This window comes from Mchenga conophoros, linkage group LG15 (assembly GCF_057382185.1).
Source record: "Mchenga conophoros isolate Kocher_MC1m ecotype Shallow Benthic linkage group LG15, M_conophoros_male_GT1.1, whole genome shotgun sequence".
Classification (NCBI taxonomy): domain Eukaryota; kingdom Metazoa; phylum Chordata; class Actinopteri; order Cichliformes; family Cichlidae; genus Mchenga; species Mchenga conophoros.
In genome coordinates, this window is record NC_140540.1 from 37867427 (window position 1) to 37890132 (window position 22706).

Here is a 22706-nt window from a genome sequence, read left to right on the forward strand (position 1 = left end):
CAGTTCTGATGGGAAAAATAGACTAGATGTAAGGTTGTCAGCATTAAAACGTACTGAGTTATACAGATGGCTGAAGGAAGCATTACTTACTAGTGCAGGGGGAGTCGGGAGAATCTGTGTCTGCGCGGTAATAACCGTTTCGACAGGAGCAAACACTGGCTGCTCCCGAGCTGGCACGGCTGTTGGCTGGGCAGGGCAAGCACAAACTGTCCCCCTGTTTGGACTTGAAGGTGCCAGGGCTGCAAGCTGATGGCAAAAGAGGGAATGATGAAGAAAGCATGACCAACAGCTTAAAAAAAACACAAACAAACTGATTTTACCACTATCATTTTAGAAAGTGTCTTACTCTGGAATGAAAAGACAAATTTTACTTTTGCCAATCCATGCCAATAGCCTGTAATTCTACTCATTTTTAGTGGAAAAAGTACTATAGTATTTGTAGTAGTCTCGGATCAATACTAGCACAATAGGATTGATACTTTGTTTCTAATTTCAGTATGTAGCCCACTGAATTGTGTTACATAAATTATGTTTTTGGAAGTGAAGAAAAAACTATACATCAAACATGTCGGTTTGTGTTGACTGCCATGTTCATTTTATTTATAGCCTACAGCACACTTAAACAACAGAAGCAACAGAAGTGCTTTAGAGGTAACATTGGCATCCCAGGTCTCCTAAAAACGCAGTGTCAAAAACATGAAAATCTGACTGGTGTGCTTATGTTATATTGATTAATTATTTTTGAATGTACAAATAACATTTACTTAGTGGACGATGTATTCAGAATTTGCAAAGTGAGGAAATCAGGAAATGCAAACGTGCAAACATAAATCTTTGTATACAGACAGAGACCATGTCAAAGTTTCTTTTTTTTAAAAATTGTTTTTTCTCTGTATTTCTACTGAGACTACTTCTATACAGGAAACTACTTTCAGCATAACTTTACCTAAACTGGTTCTTGAAGGCAAGTCAGTAACATGAAAACACTGCTAGGATTTGAAAATGCCATATCTCCATTTATAGCTGCTGTTTGGACGTTTATAACTCGTGTGATAAGTTACAGACGTGCAGGGAAACTGTAACGGCAACATTGTGATTCAGGACGCTTGGGTAGGCTCCATATCTTTCATAAACTGTCTTGTTAAAAGATGAATGAGTTTGCCGCCATGCCTAATAAAAAAAGAGAGGCAGGAGCAGGTAAGAGAGGCAAAGTTTACAAGGGCCAGTTGATTAGCTGACCCACTAGCGCATTAGCTCGTCAACGTCAAGGACAAACTGCAATGTTTGTCCTCCCCCCCGAATGATAATTATCGTCACAGATTCCATGTTGGATTTATGCTCCCCTTTGAAAACGACTGAGGTCAGAGGTCAAATTTACAGCAGACCACTTACTGCTCCTGCTGTTTTCCTGCTTCTGAAAGTTCAATATTAGCTCAAAACCACCAGCTGGCTGCACCGTGTACATTAGCACTGAGTATATTTGTTCTCCCACCAATTTGTCAGAGTTATCCACACTGCTGGCTAACAGGAAGTTTGGTTTGATAAACAGATAAAGAACTGACCTTGAATTTAGGTGTCAGAACAGTTTCTTTAAACAAATTTGTTCATATTTTTTCACCTAACACAGAACAAATTGCAAGCTAATTCTGAGCTCACAGGGCAAGAAAAAAAATATTTTTAACTGTTAGCAAAGATGTTGAAGAAGCATTCCCGTTAAAGGAAGCCTCTTTTTTTACACCAAAAGGTTGAAAGCGCTGATCAATCACTTCCAGCGAGTAAAGGGGTCATCCTGTTCCTTTTATCTATTTTCCCTTAGAGGAACCATTAAAGAATGAGGAAGAAAGACAGACAAGGGGGTAGAGCGAAAAGGGAGGGAGAGGTGGAAGAGGTGGAGGCATAGAAAATGCTAATCCTGTAGGACCCCCACCTCCCCTCTTCCTCGCTCCCCTGTGTCTTATCCTCTCATGCAGAACATAGAGCTTAAGGAACTGATTAAAATGTATGCTGAAATTGGAAAGTCTGAGGCATGAAAAAGTAAAGAATATTGGGGGTAAAAAATGTGCAGCTAATGAGTGGGAAGGCAAAAAAGGCTCATCGATTAATATTAATACTGACATCCTTACTGTAACTCTAGTGGCTTATTAATGAGCACAACGGCCTTCAGATTAGGAAGGAATTGGAGAAGTAAAGACTGGCGCAGAGAGAAATGAAGAGCTGCAAGAGATACTGTATGCTAGGAGGACAGAAAAAGCACGGAAAAAGGGTGATGAGAAATGAGCATGGAATAATATAGAAGGAGAGGAAGGAAAAGGAGAGAGGACCTAACGAGAACAAGAAAGCGAGATTTATCCCTTGTGGTTTCTAGTGATTAGAGAGCATTTTATCAGCGGCCAGTCACCAGAGCTTCAACCTTGAGGTGCCAGAAACAAACAAATGAGTTTTTAACCACGTTCACTTTAGATATACTACACTCTCCCCTTTGTCTCGTGCAAACACTCTCCTTCTAAAGGTGAGCGCATATTCAGTATCCACCCACTCCTGGAGTGGAGTGGATACAAAATATAAGGCCTGTGCAGCGTCATCGCTTTCTTCTATAGGAAGAAGGACCCAGACAGGCAGGGATCACCGCCGAAGTCGAAGCCCAGCGAACACGCACGGGGCACCTTGCATTCACGTGATCAATAACCTCACCAGATCGCTCTTTCACTCTTCACACACTTTCTGCACGCCCAGGCCTAATTTTACACCCACGTACACACAAGCACAAATTTTTCCATTTATCCTTCATTATTCTCATGCTGTCACCTGCACTCCATTTCAGTCGGGACCTTGCTGTTTAAATTTACCTTTCTCTTTCACCTCTGTGAACCTGTCATGTTTTCCATCAGACCTGAAGCCATTAGCCACTCGCTTTCATAAAGAGACAACACACTGCGCATTCATTTTGCAACCAACCTCAAGGCAAAACTGAGGTCACGGGAGTGCGTAGCCCTGCTAGTCTGTATTATTATAGCTTGTAATCACTGGATTAACATGTCAAAAGAAAACAAGATAAAATAAATTATTCATTACGATGTGTTGAGTGAACAATCCAGCATAAAACAGTGTATCCTGTAGCCAAAATAATGTCCAATTAATCTCTCAGGCAATCAGTGTGTTTTTTTCCACAGCAGTTAAGTCTTTGTGAAGACTAGGACCACTAGTCTAATACCATTCCATGTTCCCAAAATGTAAACGTAAATGTCTTCTCATATGATCTTCGTAAGAAGGCTCCATCCTGAAATCTGAGGACTGTAACATAAGATGAAGTAGCACACTATTCTGTTGTGGGTTTGAACCTTGAGCAACCTGTTGAAGAATGTCTAATCCACTTAATCCGCCACAACACGTCATAAACTGACCTAAATTATATATTGTGAAAACACTCACCTTGACACTGGGTGTCCTTCATGGCCGGTTCAAAACCAGCCATGCAGGTACAGGCTCCTACAGGAACCATCCACTCCCCATCTCCGTTGCAATAAAGCTTCAGCGGCACAGACACCTCCAAGGCATTGGGGACACAAGTTCCTGGGGCTATCACCAGCGATGTCGCTTCAGCCCCCGTTGCCGTTTCGGGAAATACGGCGAAGTTGGCGATTGTGGTGGAGCACTTCTTATAAAACACTCTGACTGAGATGAGCGACATGCAAGCACCGAGATCCTGGAAGGCCAAGTAGAAGCCAGCTTTGGACAGCGGGCCAAAACTTCTGACTTTCGTGTTTACCCGTCCAGACTCGAGCATGGAAAAACTCTCATCTGGGGCGATGGTGTCAACCTTCGCATAAGGGTTCTCCATCCAGAAAGGGCTGGTAGCCGTAGCTGAATCCGAGTCAGACTCATAGTAGAAGAGGTTAAATGTTTCTTTGCAGGAACCAGGGATGTTGGGAATGCTGTTGCAGTCACGCACTGTGAATTTCATCTCCACATATACGCGCAGTACATCTTTTCGCGGGATGAAGTCGCTACGTAGCCAGTTATTTTGGTTGAGCTCACGTACATTGCAGACTTGATACGTCCGGATGGGGTTCATGGCATCGTCGTAGCCACTGACCTCTTCCCACTGAAAAGAAATCAGATGAAGAACATGAAAAATTAGCAGCTGTAAATGTCTGATAGATATTGAGTTGCTGCGGGGCATCTTCCATCGAACCTAGATGAGCTACATTAAATCAAGTGGCATAAAAAGCAAGTGATTAAAGTACCAGGACACAAGTCATGAGGGAGCGAGAATTGGACTTTTTCAGTTTAGCTGTATTTCTTTTACTTCCATTCCCTTGCTTTTGCCATGATGCACCTTTCATTCCTGATTAGTGTGGCGAAAAGCCAGGCACAAGGACTGCAAATTCATCACAATTACAGGAACCTGTCACCTCCTCGCCACAGAGCCACCAAAGCATGTTTACCTCATATCTGTTTGGAAGAACCAGCCACACTGCTTCACAACCAATTACGCTTCAATTACCGAGCAATGACTGCAACGTCCTCTAATAAAAGCGGGGAAAAGGCGGCAGTTAACCTTCATGCTTTTCTGTTTTTACACTCTACATCTTTCAATGCTACTACAGTACCCAGGGGGTGAATTACTCGGGATAAAATGGGATTAAATGTTCTAAACTTTGATTACCAGCTTCATTAAATGAGTGCAAGCAAACCAGACTGTAAAAGCTTTGCTGTGAGACGCGTTAATGTTATGTCTTTTCTTCTTCTTCTTCTTCTTTTTTTCAATCTCGAATGAGGACACCGCGATTAAATCATTTCACTTCAAACAGCAATTCCTGTGTGTATAATATATCTAAGTGTGTGCGTGTGTGTTTGCGTGCGTGTGTGCGCACGCTGAGGGATCTGCTCCCCTTTCTTTTATCAGACAAACATTTGAGTCAAAGTATTTTTAGACACGTTTAAATACAACAGTAGTTAACAGTGCTATGCAAAAGACATGCCAGTGCTTTAGAGCATTAAATGTAGAGGGAACAGGGGAGGAAAATAATACTAGAGAAGGGAATAATGGGTGGCTGTAGCTTATGAGGTAGAGCGGGTCACCTACTAATCAGAAGGTTGGTGGTTTGATTGCCAGCTGCACCAGTCTGCATACCAAAGTATCCTTGGGCAAGATCCTGAATCCTAAGTTGCTCTGATGCATTCACTGGAGTGTGAATGTGTGAGAATGTGAGACATTGAAAAAAGTGATGTATGGATGGGGCAAGTTCTATAAAGTGCTTTGAGTGACTATATATAAACCATTTACCAATAAGTCACAGGGCAGTCAAAAGCTAACACACCACTTTGCATTTAGGTATTGATCATTATTAATCTCTGCTTCTACCAGACGTTTTTTCCTGCCAAAAGCTAGTTTTTCCTTCCTACTGTTGCCAAGTGCTTGCTCAGAATTTGTTTGATTTTGGGGGTTTTCTCTGTATTACTGTAGGGTCGTTACCTTGCAATATCCTCAAGCGCCTTGAGATGACTGCTAAAACTATACACCAAATGCATAGTGCATATTTAGCGTAACTGGTGGTGAACTCGCTACCTGAACCTGAGACATTGCTATATGAGATATCTATAGTAAAATTAAATCTCTACAGTTATGTTCTTGGGGCTGGATTGTACCTCAAAGCATTTGCCTTCCTCAACACTCGGGTAAATAGATACCGCTTTTCCTCTTCAGAGCCAGTCGTTTCCTTCTGAGCTTGAAGCATCTTAATTAAGGCTGTGATATGGATGTGGTGGAGACAAGGCTATTCATCCAAGACCGTGGAGGCCATAAGGGACACAGGGGGAAGAATGGGTGTAGTTTGGCTGTGGCATTAAAATGATGGCCTCACAAGAGCGGGAGAGAAGGAGGAAGCGACCAGAGGGAATCGATAATCACCAGCCAGGTCAATGGAATGGCTAAAAGCATGAAGTGTCAATGGGTATTTAGTTTAGTGTAATAAATCACCCTGCGCAAAAGAGCAATACGGCCAAGTGTTTTGTGGCTGTGCGTTTGTATAAATTTGCTCATGCGAGCTTGTCTGGCCAAGTTTGTGCTCACTCTGTGTGTTTGTTTGAGAGTATATATATATGTATAGGTGTGGGTCTGTTTGTGTATGCGTGCAGTTAGAAAGGGGTCAACCAACCCCCCGTCAGACATGCACCAGTGGGCAAACAATCTGAGAGCCTGCTTACCAAGCCTGAATGAATTAAGCATGTTGTGCAAAAAAGGGTCAAGTTTCTTGGCGTCGATTTTCAACAAGATGAATTGTTATGCAAGATTGGCGAGCCTCTCTGTTTTCTCTTTGTCCTTTCCAATCAAAGCTTTAACTTTCACCTCCAGACGGCAACGCACGGGCCTTACACATTGCACATTTTGGTGCAACAATAATTCTCAAAATCATCATTTAAAGCTGTTTTTTTTGCCAGTTTTATCATGTTTTTTCATCCTTCGACCTTGGATGAATTAAAAGAGAACATTTACTCTAAGAAACCTTCATGGCAACATGGATAAACTATTATTATTAGCTTTAGGCATTGCCTGAAATGCTGAAAGTTCCAACAAGCTCAATGCAACCAATTAGTGTGTTTTTATTTTGTTGTTTGTTTAGCCGGTTCAATAATCCCACTAAGGCTAATTTAATACTGTTCCAGCTTGTTTATGACACGTTTTGTGCAGGGAAGGTGGTCTTGTGAAGGAGACAGTCATATACCGACAATACTTATTATCTCTGTAGGCTCGCTAACTTCAGATATTGTTGTCAACGTATGCTTAGGGAAAGCCCTGTGGGTATCATTCCGGGTCTGAGGAGAGCTACTCAGCGGAATTCCCCCTTCTTCGCCCATCTGGTTTGGAACATAAACGGCATGATTTATAGACAAATATTCACACGTCACACATGGAGGCATAATGAATGCTGGAAATCCAAACGCATCAACCAAACTGGTGCTGAGCTGCATGCATCCATGCCTCATACAGAGATGCTACAGTCTATAAAGACAGATGCAGACAGACTGAGAAACGCACATACCATAGCAAACAGAGACGTGAAAGAATATACTAAAAGAATGTGTGTAAAACACAACAACCTAGTGTTGGAGCATGTAAAGACACTTCCTTACGATTATCAGCGCTTACAAACACAGCTTCTGTGTAGCTTTATGTTTGTAGCTTCATTTGCATGTGTTTTGCAATGTTATTTAAAAAGATGGAGACGATATGATTCGTGTTTGGCATGAATGAGAGAATGTGTAGTGTTAGATTTGCTTTTTGAGGAACTGATTTTCTTGTCTCATACACTCTTTCCTTCTTGACGCACGGACATTGCTCTGGATTTTCCTGAAACCCTGTCTCTCTCTCTCTCTCTCTTTCTCTCTCGTCCCTTTCCCCGCAGGCTGCTTTGTTTGTCCTCTTATCCACGGCATCGGTTTCTCTTAAACACTCGTCACACACAACAAAAACAGGTTGGGTCGTTCCCACCGCAAGACTGCGAGAGCAAACAAACATGTATACAATAAAAGTCTGCGTGAAGAAAGGAACAAGGCAACACGGACGATTGATTTTGCGAGAGCGAGGGACTGAGAGTGAAAGTGAGGGAGGGAGGGAAAAAATAAAAGGAGGGAAAACGCGCACACAAACACACAAAGGGTGGAAAAATAACTCAGGGACAACAAATGCTGTCTGTGGCACATTCTGCTGCAAACACACACCCACCCAAAAAAAAAAGGGCCAAGGGGACAAATTCATCTCCACCCTTTTGGCAGGTAATGTGGGAAATCTGGATTGCAAAAGGGCAGCTACTGTATGTACATCTACTGAGAAGGAGCATCTGTTGTAGGATTGTTGGAACAGAAACAGAGAGGCATGTTTTTTAGGTTCCTAAACCATGTCTGCCTGGACCTCGTGGGAGCATCACCGCTGCATTGTAGCGTAACAGGATGAAGAGGTGTGTGTGTGTTTGGAGGGAAGGGGGAACAGAAATGGGACATGCCAGGCTGTGAGAGGGTTTGTCCTCCTGATTGTTTACAGCTGAGGTGGCTAGTGTGTGTCTGGCACAGTGAATGTTTAATGGCTAGGCGAAAAGGAGCATAAGGAGGGTGGGTGACTTTGAACAGCTGGGGAAGAATCCTCTGACAAGTGTGTTGTGGTAAGAGCAAAAATATACTAAAAAAAAGGGGGCCCATCGTTCAAAACACAAGGGCCAAGTCAGAGGACCACACAAAGGCAAGGGAGGAGTGCTGGCAGTCTTTGAAGTATATCCGAGGAGGGGTCGAGGCTCTTTTTGCCTCATTGTGGAGACCACATGGGAAAGCCATGTGAGGCTGTCATGGACACTTTGTGTAAGGTAGATTTGGGTGCTGAGACATTTATCAGCGTTTAAAAGGGAACTTCATGACAACACCAATGCTTTTTTTTTTTTTTGCATTTTTCAAGAGGAGGCAAGAGGGAGTCAATCAGGTCAGTCAGGTGAATTAGATGTCAGTGCATCATTTGTTTTGCTGCCTAAAATATTTTAATTGCATCAAATGGTAAAACAGCCTGGAGTATTGCTCATTATTAACACAACACAATGCACACTATGCCCAGTAAACTCACCCCAGTCTCAGGATGTGCAGTCCAAGCCAGTTCTGTCGTGGCCCACTTTGTGTCCATCAACGTCTCTGAAAAATGGAAGCAGAAAGAAAACAACACAATCAAACAAGGAAGAAAAAAAGAGATCAGTAGAACTTTCAGTTGTTTTACAACAATCTCATAAAACTTGCAAAATGATCCAAGGAACAGATACGAGGCTCTGACCAAAGCTGCTTTCAGAAAACTGTGAATAAAGGACACACAAGCTCACAACTAACTGAACTGATTTAGACAAAGGAGTACTTTAAGTGCAAGTGAGTATGTGTGGGTGTGTGTGAGTGAATGTATTATAGATGAAACACGAGACAGACAAAGGTCCCGATAGGTGATCAGTGAGGTATTGTGTGATATTTTACTGTTGCTCCTCATTAAGCTAATTAGTCCCAATTAGTTGTTTCCCTTAAACAAAGCTCTCACTGCGAAACAGTTCCGCTTCCCACAGAACACGTGACACACAGACACACACTTGATAAGATATAGACACAGTTGTAAAACTCAAGATATACAACCCAACAGAATACTTGAATGGAGAGCAGGGGCAATAAATTTTGGTGTCACAAAAGAGGAGCTCTCGAGTGGAACAGAGGTCGGTAAACTTCAATAGGATTCGTTTTGCGTCAATACTTGAAGGCACTTCAGTTTAGAACATTCTTACACGTATCTATATGCCACACACGGGGGATTTCACACACAAAAACATCAACAAATGGCTCGCGCAAGTTGAAGTGGACAGAGATCTCCCCTGCAAAACCGTTTTTGCTCTCCACTTTCCACTTTCTTGTTTCTACTGGCAGAGATGGGAGCTTTGCGAGAGCGGGGAAGGAAGACTATAAATGTCGAGTCTTTTACTACCTGGCGCTCAAGGCATGATGTGCAGCCACCGTTATTATCTCAACCGCTGTGCTGTTCTACAAGATAGTGAAAGATGATGAAACGGTGCAGCCAGTGAGTGCTTGGTCATCAAATGAAGTTTGAGATTTTCCAAGTCTTTGCAGACTTCTTTTTTTTGGCTTGCTAACTAATTGTAAATAGGTCCTAGGTATAAGTACAATACTATAACTCAAGGATTTTTACCACACATCAAGCAACTGCTACATTCAGGCAAACAAAAAGAACTTCAAGCCCCTTGTGAATTATATCTAACTTTGTCCAAGTGTTATGCTCTTACAACGGGGAAGTCCCACTCATTTTCACCCCTGCAGACTTTGACTGAAAAAGGTCTAAAACTGTCACCATGAGCCAAATCAAAGCCTTTATCATAAGTGATTCCTTTTGCTTAGCGGGTTTGCAATATTCTCAATGTGTTTCCAGTGTTAAAGCAGGGAACTCATGAACGTGGTGTTTGCTAAGAGCTCCCTTTGTAACCAGATGTAGCCACATGTGAGCAACTGAGGGCCTGCTTGTGTTTTCTCAGAGAATGGGCCAGCACTCACTAGCTGCAGGACTTCCTGTGACTCATACTGTGACAGTGTGTGATTTGGGACCTGTTACTGACAGCCGTGCAGGTAGGTAAGCCGGTGAGGTGAAAATTATATATGTTTGCTGCCTGGTACTTATTATTACAAGTCGGCCTTGTGTTTGATGCGCTCGCTTGTCATTAGAGCTGGCCTCGCTGAAAATGACAGCACGGCAAAACGCAAAGATGAACGGGGAGGGAAGGAATGGGATGCGGGGATGAAGCAGAAGGGACGTGACGTGAAAGAGAGATAGATATGCAAAGTGCAAACAGACACACCTGTCCAGCCTGACTCAGTGGTTGGGACAGCAGATGATTCGAGACCGCACACTCATCGCTGAAACCCTCCTTTCTCGCTGCATCTGCATTGTTTGATCTGGCCGGGGTTGTGTTTTGTGTGCGTGCATAACTGTGTGCTTGCAAGTCTGTGTCAGAGGACAATTGTATGTGTGTGTATTTGGTGCAAAGTCCTGCATTGTGCCCAAAGTGGAGCACCAATCCTGAGTCAATGGGCCAGAGCAAAAGTGGTGAATGACCCTGACCTAACCCGGCCGCTCCCTCTCTGTCAGTGTATGTGTGTCAGGATGTGTGTGTGTGTGTGTGTGTGTATGGGTGCCTGCCATGCTCTGTCCACTATATTGCTGTGATTTTAAATAACACACCTGGCATTACAAGCACATTGTAAGAATAAAGCCTGGACTGAAAGTCCAAGCATCTTAAAATTATCTAATACACGGACAAAAAAAATCTAATAAAGTGTGCAAAGCAGACTCGTACAGATAATAAAGGACAAGAAGGAGGCAGAAGGAACTAGATTATAGAGCGAAAGGTATTCTGTAAAGGAAACAAGCCCTGAAAGCTTAGAAGACTATAATGGCAGCACGACTTAAGGGCCCGAGTGAGACAAAAGAAAAATAAATGGAAAGAAAACCAGAAGGACAAGTCGGTTAAGAAAAAAAACAAATCTCAATTAGACTCTGAGATGATTTCTAAACACACTGAGTGCACTGGTTTGCCTTCTATGCATTTCATTTTACTCTTTCAAATCTTGTAAATTGAGATAGGGGAAAATTGAAGGGAGCAAACAAAGGAAATCAGGCAAACGAACATGCAAATTGGCTGCTGTAAATCACACACATGGTGAGAGCGAGGCATCGATGGGTCACAAACAGAGAGGCACAAGGCTTCACTTTTCTCACACTTTCTCCTTTTTTCAATCTCTTTCTCAACCAACTCTCCCAGTTTGTTATGTTTCTTCTACTTGTCCCACTTTTCTCTCCTACTTCAACTAAAAAAAATTGTTTTTTTAAAATCTCCTTCTCTTTTCTCTGCCTTCGACGCCAATATCTGCAGCCGTGCTCCTGTGTTCTTGCTGCACAGTGATGTGACATGCGCTGTTCAGGGGGGTGTTTTTCAACCCCCTGTTGCTCACAAAGACTTTTCAATTAGCGAGTCACTGTTTGAGTAACCTAAGGATTGCTTTAGTAAAGTGTTATTTATGGTAGAGGTCAAATGCACCGGGGATTATCATAAAAACCATGGGGGGAAAAAAACGGCTGTGACATTTGTTTTCTCTGTGTCCTCTGACTGTGTGAGAAAAATTGTAGGAATACAAACAGGCTTGGAGAGATCGCACTCTGGCAAATAAATGCACACACACACACACACACACACACACACAAACACACACACACACGCACACACACATGCATACAGACACGCATGCAAAGCCAAACCCCTACACTCTAATCCTGTAATGACAGGGCAGGCCTAATAACAGGGGAGGGCACTGAAGCGTTCGTCCTTATGGCCGCATCCAACGTACGAGCACGCACACGCGCACACGCATACACAGAGTTACAAGCCTCTTAAAATATTTCTTTGTTCAAACAAGCAGACTTCTTAAAAGAAAGAAAAAAGAGAAGGAGAAGAGCAGGAAAAGAGAAGAAAGGCTATTATTGAGAGGGAGGAATGCGCAGTCGTTTTCAGGGTGAAGGCTGCAGGTCACAGGGAGCACACAGGTGAGTGATTTAGCTCAGGTCTTGCTTTGAGCTTCTGAGTGTGGATGTCTTTGGTATGTGTGATTCTTCAAAATTCAGACAGCAGTCACCAAACTAATATTTTTAATGAAATGTTCTTTTCCCACCTTGACAATCAAGCCGACTAAGTTCTCTGCTATTAGTGCAAAAGAAAACGGCTTCACCTTAGAAATTACCACTAACTTGTGTGTTAATGAAACGTGACAAAAGCAAGATTTTGCGTCCAGGAAAACCCATAATAACATAAAAATAAACTCAACTCCAAACCCTAATGACTCCCTTCCCATAATCCTTTGCTCGGGGCTTCTTCAGTTGTTAATTATCTTCTCCCCACCTCTCCTCTGAGTTGCTTTTGTTGTTGTTTTTTTGTATCTTTTTTTTTTGCAGTCGAAGAGACCAAGCACATGGCAACCTGGCATGGGGTAGCCACTCCATTAAAATACTATGCCGTCTGGTTGCCAAACACTTGAGCCTCTGTTTAGCCACTGAAACAGTGGAAAGTGTCAACACTGAGAGCGAGGACCCCACACTCAACTTATTAGCGCTATTAGCCTGATTGCTTTGTACGCTATCTTTGTTGGCTCCACTTTTGTCATCCAGTGCGAGGCTGAGGCAGAGAAAGAGGAAGCGGGGCAGGAAAAAAAGGAAAGCGGGAGGAGAGATGCTATTCAAATTCAAATTGTCCGAGCAGTCTTTTTTGCCTTTGTGCGAGGCCAGAGGGCGATGATTAGGAGAAGTCCCCTCCATTTTATAGCTAGACCTCCCCTTCAGCATCCCCACACCCCCACTCCCCCTGTGTGCACGCACACACACACACACACACACACACACACACACACACACACACACACACACACACACAGTCACGGTAATTGGTTGCTGCAACATGGACAAGCCAAGGAGTTGATTCCTCTGTGGAATTCCTGAAGGGACTCGCCTCCCATGACAACAACCCCCCCACCTCCCATTAGCACAAATACACACACAGACACACACACATACTTCATCCTACTACTGCAGTCAGTCATCACACAATGGCTGTCACAAAAGAGGTGTGTCCTGCCTGTATGCTAACAGGGAATGCTGCTGGAGCTTCATGAGTAAGTTGTCTTTACCTCTCTGTCGTTTTCTCTTATTTATTTATTAAATATAGTTTTTTCATCACTGGAAACGTCAAATTAAATTAAATCTTTGCTCTATGAATACGTGGCTGCGACCTTGCCCTCGGTTACCTTCCCTTCATCAAGGGATATCTCAAGGCTGAATACCTTTTTTGTGCATTGGGAGGGGGGGGGGGGGGGGGGGGGGGGGGTTGAACGTCTGTCTGCTTATCCCACCTTGTCTCCGGAGGCAATGTCTGTCAAGCATCTCTTACCTGTCGACACTTTTGTGATAAATAAACAAAAAACAAACAGCTTTTTTTTTCTTTTTGCTGTGAGATGCTTTTAGAGAGCAGAGCTGAGCAAAGTGGTTGAAATGGAAAAAGAAAGGGCTTTGATCGCAGCAAGGAGGATGCAAGCTAGCGGAGCTGAGCCAATACATAGGCCTATATGTGTGTGTGTGTGTGTGTGTGTGTGTGTGTGTGTGTGTGTGCGTGTGTGTGTGCCTGCTTCAAACTGAGGAGGGGTATAGCCTCATTCAGAAGTCTCATCTAGTTCCTGTCCTGTCAGTGGAACCGGCTTCTTTGTCTTAACCCACCCCCACCCCTCCTTCGCTGTCTTTCTCTCTCTCACTCACTCATTCCTTCTGTCCTTCTCTCATCTGTCTCCTTCCCTCTCTTCACCCCTCCCTCCCCCCTTTTACTTCTAATTACTAACCGCAGAGGATCTGACGAACAGGTAGCCCTCAGGGCAGCTGTCTACAAAACCAGGTGTGCCTTTACGGGTGGGAACACATGTTTGTCAGTACGTGTGCGTGTTTGAGTGAATAAGTGCATGTGTGTACGTCGGGCCTTAGTTTGACTCACAGAATTTCTGTTTAGCTTACTGCATAGTTGTGTGGCATTCTGACTGAGTTAATTACTACACAACCCAGTTAACTGTTAATATAACTGGTTTTCTGGGAATGCTTGAAATCCCCCTCTCCTCACCTTAACTAACCCGAGCCTGAGACCCAGCACTCGCAGGAGCCGACACTGTGCCGTGGTTTTATTGGACGGCTCTGTGTTTTGCCTGCTTTTGAATAAGTCGCAGCACCTTCATCAGCAGTACTGACAACATAATACGTACCCACTCAAACACGCACATTCACAGTTGGGGGTGAGTCATTAGCGCTTGTTTTATTGGCTGACACAAGCACTTCGGATTGCCTTCAAAATCCAATGCTGCTAAGATTTAATGGAGGTCCTTCATAGTGAGTGTATCAGCATTTCATTAGGAGAGCGACCTCGGCTTTGTTACGGCGCCTCGACCTGATCAGTTATTCTTTTTATTGTTCTGAAAATATGAGTAGTCACAATAAGATCACATATCACATTACTTGGCTTTGTAGCTTATGCTTACAACTTCCATTTCCCATACTGCTTTTGTTTCATAACATCCGCTTATTGCTTTCTTCCTCTCGCTCTGCCTTACCACTGAATATAAACACTGCCTAGTCATATTCATATACTACTGTATGGAGCAGTATATGAGCAGATACAAGCTTCCACAACACTGCAGAGGCAATAGCGCAGTTTTCAGGGTGTTTTTTATAGTGTTTTCACAGTGATGCATCCTGTGTGACACAAAACTTACTCGAATTCATCCCCTACTGAAATATTCCCGCGGAGGAGTCATTCCAGCCACTGTGGATTTACCACACGGAGATGTCTGGCCTTGTCTTTTGAAATCTGAATATAGCTCTCTGTGATTTTTCTTACTCATTATTGAAAAAAAAGCATTACATCATGTACCATGCTCAGATCAGCTGAAACAGAACAGCACTTTTTACATTTACAGTTAAACTATCACGTGCTTTGGCAAAAATGTCAAGAGGCAAATAGATAATTAAGGCTTCAGTAATGTTTTGTTGTAATCATCATTTTTAAGGTTTGGTGTAATATTTATCATTTACAACCTGCTCTGGAAAGGGCGTGTGCTTCGTTTTCAAATGATTACTTTAAGGGCATCAGGTCTGGCTTTGTTTAAAAACCAGCAGGAAATGGGCGCAAAACCAGATTTCTGTAGAAATGATTGGTGTTTACATCACCCAACATGGAAACTATTGCCTCAAACTTTGCCATAGATGAAGTATTTTTTTTGCTTACAGCCCTTCCTGGAAATTAATCGCCCCACTCTCCTTCTAGATTTTACAACATTTTAAATTTAACTCTAAGACTTTAAAAAAAATGCTGACAATTAACAGTGTTTAAGCAGAGCCCTCTAGTCCTGAATTAGATGGCTGAATTAATGCGAGCACTGGGTGAACTGCGCAGCGTGTGCCTCTGCGTGAGACGCTTAGATGCCATCATCAGATTTCCTGGCAAATGACTCAGCCGGCTGCAACTTAAAAATACAAGTTAGCGAGTAGCAGGTTTGCTTTTACCTCAAAGGCGTGCATATGGAAATGTGGCTCTCCTTATCAAACTCTGTGGGCATTTGGATGTGCGCTTTTCGTTGTTTTTATGCGAGTGAGGCCGCTGGAGCGGAGTAATTTGTCTTTTTGCATCTGCGTGGTTGTGTATGATGGAGTGTGTGTGCGTCGCTACAGCTGTTGATTTCATTTAGTGTTTACCCCACACTCCCTCTGAGGGGGCAGCAATACCTGGTATACGATTCATATTCAAAACGCTATATAGCACAACTGCAACCCGAATTAGATTGATTTACTAGACTGTAAAACAAATACACTGCATACTCATGTGCATGAACACGAGCAGCAACGCATGTCAAACTTCTATAAAAAGACTTCTTTTGATACAGATACAGATCTTCTAGCATGTGCACCTCAATTATTTTTCACTTATTTTTAAACTTCTACTGTGTAATACACAGATTTTTTTCACCAAGGCTTCCTTTTTGCAAAAGGGTTCAAAGCCTTGCTCAAGGGCACCTCGGCAGCTGTTGTGCAGTTCTGCAAACAGTACAGACTAAAATCATTATTTTACAAATAATTTACCACAATATTTTGAATTGTATAAAGTAAACAGCGGATTATATATATATATATATATATATATATATATATATATTGGGGTGCAACGATACACAAAATTCACGGTTCGGTTCGTTATTTTGGTGTCACGGTTCGATATTTTTTTGATGCAAAAAAATGTTCATGCCTTTTTAATTTGTCATTTATTAAAATGATAAATATATATTTTAACTCAAAAACACAGTTTTTAAATGCAATGTTGCTGAAACAACAAAATAATAAAAAAATAAATCTATCTGATTGAGAAATCACTCATCTTTGGAAAAGAGTTTATTACAGAGAAATGGCTCTTTCCAAAATAAAAGCTATACTATACACTTCTTCTGGGGTACATTCTCAGCAGCATATTAAACATATCAGGTCCCCATGAGGAGAATCATGTGCTAACGGCTGTCTAAATGACTCGGGTAAAGTTAGTAGCATGCGTGCTTGTTGTTTTTGTCTGCGTCCACTAGTCTTTGTACTAGGATAATGTCGGCGTAAATGTGCAGTCATATTCGTTGCGTTCCCACTTGTGCTGTCAGCGCAAATCTCCCTTAACGAGTTACCGCGGATCGCCCCGTGCGTGCGGCTGGATGGCATCAACACGTTAACAAGCTAACTGCGCTAACGCACCAGGTCCCACGAATTGAGCATTGTGTGGCACATCCGAAATACTGTTTTACTTTTGTCCATGACGCGCTTACCTTCAGGGTCATACTTCACATGAAAACCAAGATAGTTCCAAACGCCAGATATGAATGAGGGTGGGGGAGGTTCAATTTCGGGTAGCGTTGAGGCTTAGCTTCTGTCTTGCTAGCTTGCGCTGCAATCGACAGTGCAGCCTAGGCGGAGTAGTCGAACGCAGATCCACTAAGCGCTCAACACAGACAGTATCGTCAGAAGAAAAGTTGATAAAATAAATAAAAACAATTTGTATTGTTCGATACATATGCATACCGAACCGAAAGCACTGTATCGAACAGTTCAATATCAATACGAGTATCGTTGCACCCCTAATATATATATATATATATATATATATATATATATACACATAAATAAAACTTCTTTTTTTTGGTTTAGGTATAAAAATCAGACATTCATCTTTTTGCACTACCTGCCTATGAGTGTCTATCTGTGAGCTGAAGCTCTGGTGGATTTTGGGCATTAGTGGTCTAGGCTAATTGTGACAGGCGAGAGTCAGGGCTCTCTGCTACTTCCACTTAGCATAGCATATCTGGGGCTTTCTCAGCCATCAGTTCAGTCTTATATTTGATCTAATCAATCCCTCAGCACCACAACATTTGTTCAAAAACTGTAATTCACCCCAGATCAAAGCAAAAAGTAGTAGTTTTTGCAGCAATACTGAAATGTTGGAACATATATGCCAGATACAAAAGGGAGCAAAGGAGGGATGATCAGTGGAAAATTAAAGAGAAAAAAAGATGTGTATTGAATTCTTAGCACCTCCCAGTCCTCCACACAAAGTACAAAGAAAAGAACTACTGAACACTGTTTTATGTGAGATATGCAAAGGAGAATTAGGTGGAGTGAGGAAGCAGAATCGGAGGGAACACGGTTTGCTGCTTTGGGTGTGGCCGTTTTTGATTACAAAAAAATAACTCAATGCACATTCATTCATACTGGCATTGCTTAAAAGTCTTAATAGAATTCAGCAAAAATCAGACAGAGAGAATGAGGAAAGGAGGGAGGCAGGAGTCAGGGAAAACTGGGGGAGGGAAGGAGGGGGGAGAGAGGGATGGGAATGCAGAGAAAGGAAGAGATATTCAACGTACAGACAAAGCGAGGGGGTGCAAAGAGGAAAAAGATGGGAATGAAAGGCAAAGAGGGGCCAGTAAGGTAACAAAGGGGGTGGGGGGCGGACGGAGAGGAGAGGATGGAGAGCTGCTGCACGCTCTCTTGTATTCCCCACAGCCCCGGCACGTCTTTCTTTGCCACTGTGTCGCTGGCATGCTAACACGCTTTCGCCTTCAGAGACAGTATGTGACTGTGTGCATGTACACAACTGCAGTGTCTTCTGTATGTTTGTGTGCCTGCCTTGAGTGTCTGTGTTTAACATGCAGCCTGATGGGCTCATTGCCCTACTGCTGCCCAGGGAGCCATTGTCTAGTACTTTGCTGCTGTACTTCTCTGTTCTGCTCTCTCCTCCCTGGCCTTCCTCTGCTCCGCTGCCCTTTGCTAACCAAGGCATTCATTCATAACAGCTTGATAGCTGCCCTGGTATCAGTCTGTACAGATGATAGCAGCCCGGTTTCCGAAGCCAAATACCAAACAGCGATAGCAGCAACGTGCCCTTGGGGAATCTATGTGTGGATTTGAGGGGAAGCATTTCATTGGTGCAGAGCAGAGTGTTTGAAATACACCTGTATGAATGAATGTGCATTTGCTTGTATAGGTGGAAGCTGTTGATTATCTGACTGTCACGGGGGTGCTGGAAGCATAAACATACACAAGAGCGTGCACACATGCACACACCTTTTGTTCAATAGGAGATGGGCTATTGTGCTGCCTGTGCAGTCGGATTGTGTGCGAGCAGTTCCCTCACAGCTCTTAATAGCAGTTTTCAGGCAATTTTGTGTGTCAGCAGTGGCTGACTCAACAAACTCAAACACAGGGGAACACAAACCATACACTTACATAATACTAATGCATACACATTATCGGCAACACATACAAACAGAAAATGAGACATGTTATTAAGACTTATACACATGCACACAAATGCACACATACACACACACAAATCCTGTTTGTTCACTGGGGGTGTAGCCTAGAAAGAGCTGGAACCGGGCTTTGAATAAAAGCCGTGGCTTTTTGAATGGCTGAGCACCACAAGAAAAGGGCTTAGCAGCCAGCTTTGCCATTCTGTATCAACAGCCACTGAGTCTCTCTCACAAATACATGGCCTCTCTCTCTCTCACTAACTCTCTGACAGACACACAAGCACACACACACTGTGTCCCTCTATCGTTGTTTCTGTTAATACAGTCATTGCTAATGCAGTCATCTGCCAACGTATCAGGTCACCTTACACTGCACTTTCCTGCGCAGCATGTAGTGATTGTGTTGAATCTAATTAAAGATGGCTACTTCCTGTTACACCCGGAACAGCTGCCTGTGTGTCTGCAGTAAGGGGCAAAGCCCCAAAGCGGTTCGCATTTTCCACATGCCAGTGGCTTCCAATTACTTTAAAACAGTTTAAAAAACACTGCGGCGGTCGAAACCAACCGGCTTTTGAGGTTTGCTTGTTTCTTTTCTGCTTCTCCTCGGAAACTTTCGCAGACAGGATAAACAAAATAACAAAACCAAAATAGAGCCGGGGACTACCCTATTAGCAGGGATTTCCAGCTAGTCTACCCAAAGGCTGTCTTTCGGCTCATCGAGCACCCGCTGATGATTTATGAAGATGTTGCTAGATAATTATCAAGTCAGTTATCACCGCCAGTCATGTTAATTTGCCAGGTATGCCCTCATTTACCTGTGAATAAAAATGAAAATGGAAAAGATGAATAATGGCGAATGGGGAATTTTAAGAGATGAGTAATTATACCCTTTCATCCCTCACCACAACTTTTTTTTTGAAGGATGACGGAACCAGGTGACATGAAGACACTGGCTTGTGGGAGACTCTGTCATCAGTATGCATACGTTTTGTTAAAGTTTACCAGGTAGCCCAGTCATTAGCCATTCAGGTCGAAGATACCAGAAACAAAAGAGAGGTTAGGGCAGTTAATGCCAGGAATGCAACCTGCCGGGTAAGGTCTCTGGAGACCAGTGACTGGCACAATCTCACACACACACCCTTTCTGTAACAACCACACAAATTCATAAACACAAAGATCGCACAAAAGTATGCGCTTTCTCTTCTCTCTTTTTCTTTGTACCCTCAAACACTAGCTCGGGAGTGGTTCCTTACGACAAAAAAAACCAAAAAATCAGGAAGCTCTAATGTATCACGCAGCACTGGAAATAAAAACAGAAACAATGACCCACATGCACTCACGCAAAGGATATACAACACTGGGCAAGGTAAACTGGGTAGGTCAGCTGCATTGTTTTGTCCCTTTTCTCCCCCTCACAAATCCTTTCTCTTCTTCCAGCTTTGTCTTTTTTTCCCATCACCATTCCCTCGTCTTTACACGTATCGCTGCCACTCTCTTTCTTTCTCATTCTTCCCTCCTGCTCCACCTGGTCTTGCAAAAATACACACAAGTGGCCAAAAACACCTCGAAATCTCTTATGTTACAGTCAGTAGATATTACAATCAAATAAAATGCTGGTAGCACAGAAGGCAGCGACTTCTTTGTCATTTGACCATTTTTTCAAGATAAGGCGGGCAGTCATTTTACGCACTTCTGCGAGACAGGCTTGGTTTGATAGATATCACAAACTAGCCAGTGTGAGAGCAATTCATGCTTCACCTTTGCAAAGCCGGGACGACGGCATTGCTCTCCTGCGTGAGACAACTGCATTCTGGACAATCTTTATCATATCACAACTGTTACTGATCTCTGATGGCAAACAACAGCAGACTTTTTGCTGAAAAGGCTTTACACATTTATTTCAGAATACAGACTTTATGTCACTTTGGGAAGCTTGTGATAGTGGATATACATGTGTTTGTTTGTTTCTTGGCACCTATAACTTAGCATAAAAGGTAAAGGAGAGGGCGATTGTTATTATTTAAGGACATTCTTACAAATAGCTATCTGTGAGATTAGTCACATTCATATGTTTTGGGGTGGAAAGCTCTCTCTCTGTCTCTGTCTCCGTCTCACTCCCTCCCACCTTGCTGCCACTGAGATTCTTTCTGGCCCCTTATTCTTAATTGCCACTAAGTTAATTAATCTCACACTTGGCCACTGTAATAACTTGACTTGTTAGACCTCTTCCGCGCAAATGGACTTTGCCTCTTTAGCAGCTAAAAGCACCAGTAATGAGCCATCTGAAAAAACACGGCCGTGTTAGTGTTAATATCCGCTCAACCTTTCATAATGTTACAATTACATATTAGCCAAGCGTCCTCCTGTAAATATAGCAACAGAAAAAAAAGTTATATAACTGTAACTAACTAACTATATATCAAAGTCTGATGCCATGGAAATTTGCAGAAGGCTCAGAGTAGGAGAGCTGGTTTGACTCATACATGAAATATAATGACTTTTAATAATTTTATTTCATGTATGAGTCAAAGTATAATCAATAATCAAAGTATACGAAAATCTGTGACTTTAACCTTAAAACTAGTACAGACAAAGAACCTTAACATTTATATTGCAAGTAGTGTAAAATGTTGTTCTACTTCCACCACGATGTATTTGATTCAGATTCATATGTTTACTACTAGCAGCATTGTTTTATGACAAATCATAAAAGCGTATGTCCGATTATCTATAATACTAATAATCAAAAAGGATAGCTTAAGTTGAGTTAATAGGGTAGGAAAAGTTAAAGCCAGACTAAAACTTTTAGTATTTGCACTCCTTGTCCTCAGCCCCGCTCAGCATTATCTGGTCAATCTCATGGTCTGGGATTGTCGAGGTCCCAAACCTTATTACATATTAATGTATTTAACCTATTGAGGAACCACTCAATAGACAGTCAAAGCACAGAATCCTGGCGCTGGGCAATTAAAAGAAATTGAGGGATGGACAGACAGACTGCCATCCAAGGCTGTTGGGGTCCATATGGCGGGGGGCTTTCAGAGGCGCTCTTCAATTACATAAAGACCTGTGTGTATTGGCATGACACACAGAGGAGCCCAGACAGCAACACCAGAGAAAGAAGGAATAAATCATATTGCACTTAGTAACACACACACACATTTATATGCATATACACTAGCGCAGAAAGAGACAGAATGGCAAATACAGAAGTCCCAAATTGCAGACACACAGAGCAGGTCAACAAAGGCACAACAAGATTTTGGATTCACTGTAACATGACAACAGAACCACTTGCATCAACACTCAAGCACCGTGACACACTACAAGCAAGCCCGACTGATCCCAAGCTTGCTTACGGCTCGTCTCCTCTTTCTTCTGAAAGCAGCTCCAATGCAAAAGAAAAAGACTAACTGTACATCAGGACAAGGAAGGTAAGGACACTAGCTAAAATAGGTATGTTCAAGGCAAGCTGAGCTTAAATGGTCTGGCTGAAGATGTGTAGATGACAAATGAGATATGTCAGGGGATGGAGAGCTTAGGGTTAAATACCTTTTCTAGCTTTTTTTCACCCCAATTTAAGATATTTTTCATTTTGTCATCTGCCTACCTTGCCCCCACCCCCTCTTCTCTTGGGATGTGTAGGAGGGACATGCACTACCCTAGCTAATGTATTATTCACCCTTCATTGATGTGTAACTAAGCCTGGCAGTTTGGAGGGAGCACGGTGTCACCAATTACCCCACACTACCACCACCTACACATAC

At 42.7% G+C, this 22706-nt stretch overlaps 1 protein-coding gene across 9 annotated transcripts in view; it reads right to left on the bottom strand.

Moving 5' to 3' along the window:
- The window catches only part of ephb3b (eph receptor B3b), a 58476-nt gene that overhangs the window by 21507 nt on the left and 14263 nt on the right, over positions 1-22706 (bottom strand). For all 9 annotated transcript variants that reach the window (XM_085247989.1, XM_085247985.1, XM_085247982.1 and 6 more), the window contains exons 2-4: positions 8609-8673; positions 3430-4102; positions 91-246 (exon numbers count right to left, since the gene is read on the bottom strand). In XM_085247989.1, coding sequence (XP_085104115.1) covers positions 91-246; positions 3430-4102; positions 8609-8673 — 894 coding nt within the window. The remainder of the gene's footprint in view (positions 1-90; positions 247-3429; positions 4103-8608; positions 8674-22706) is intronic.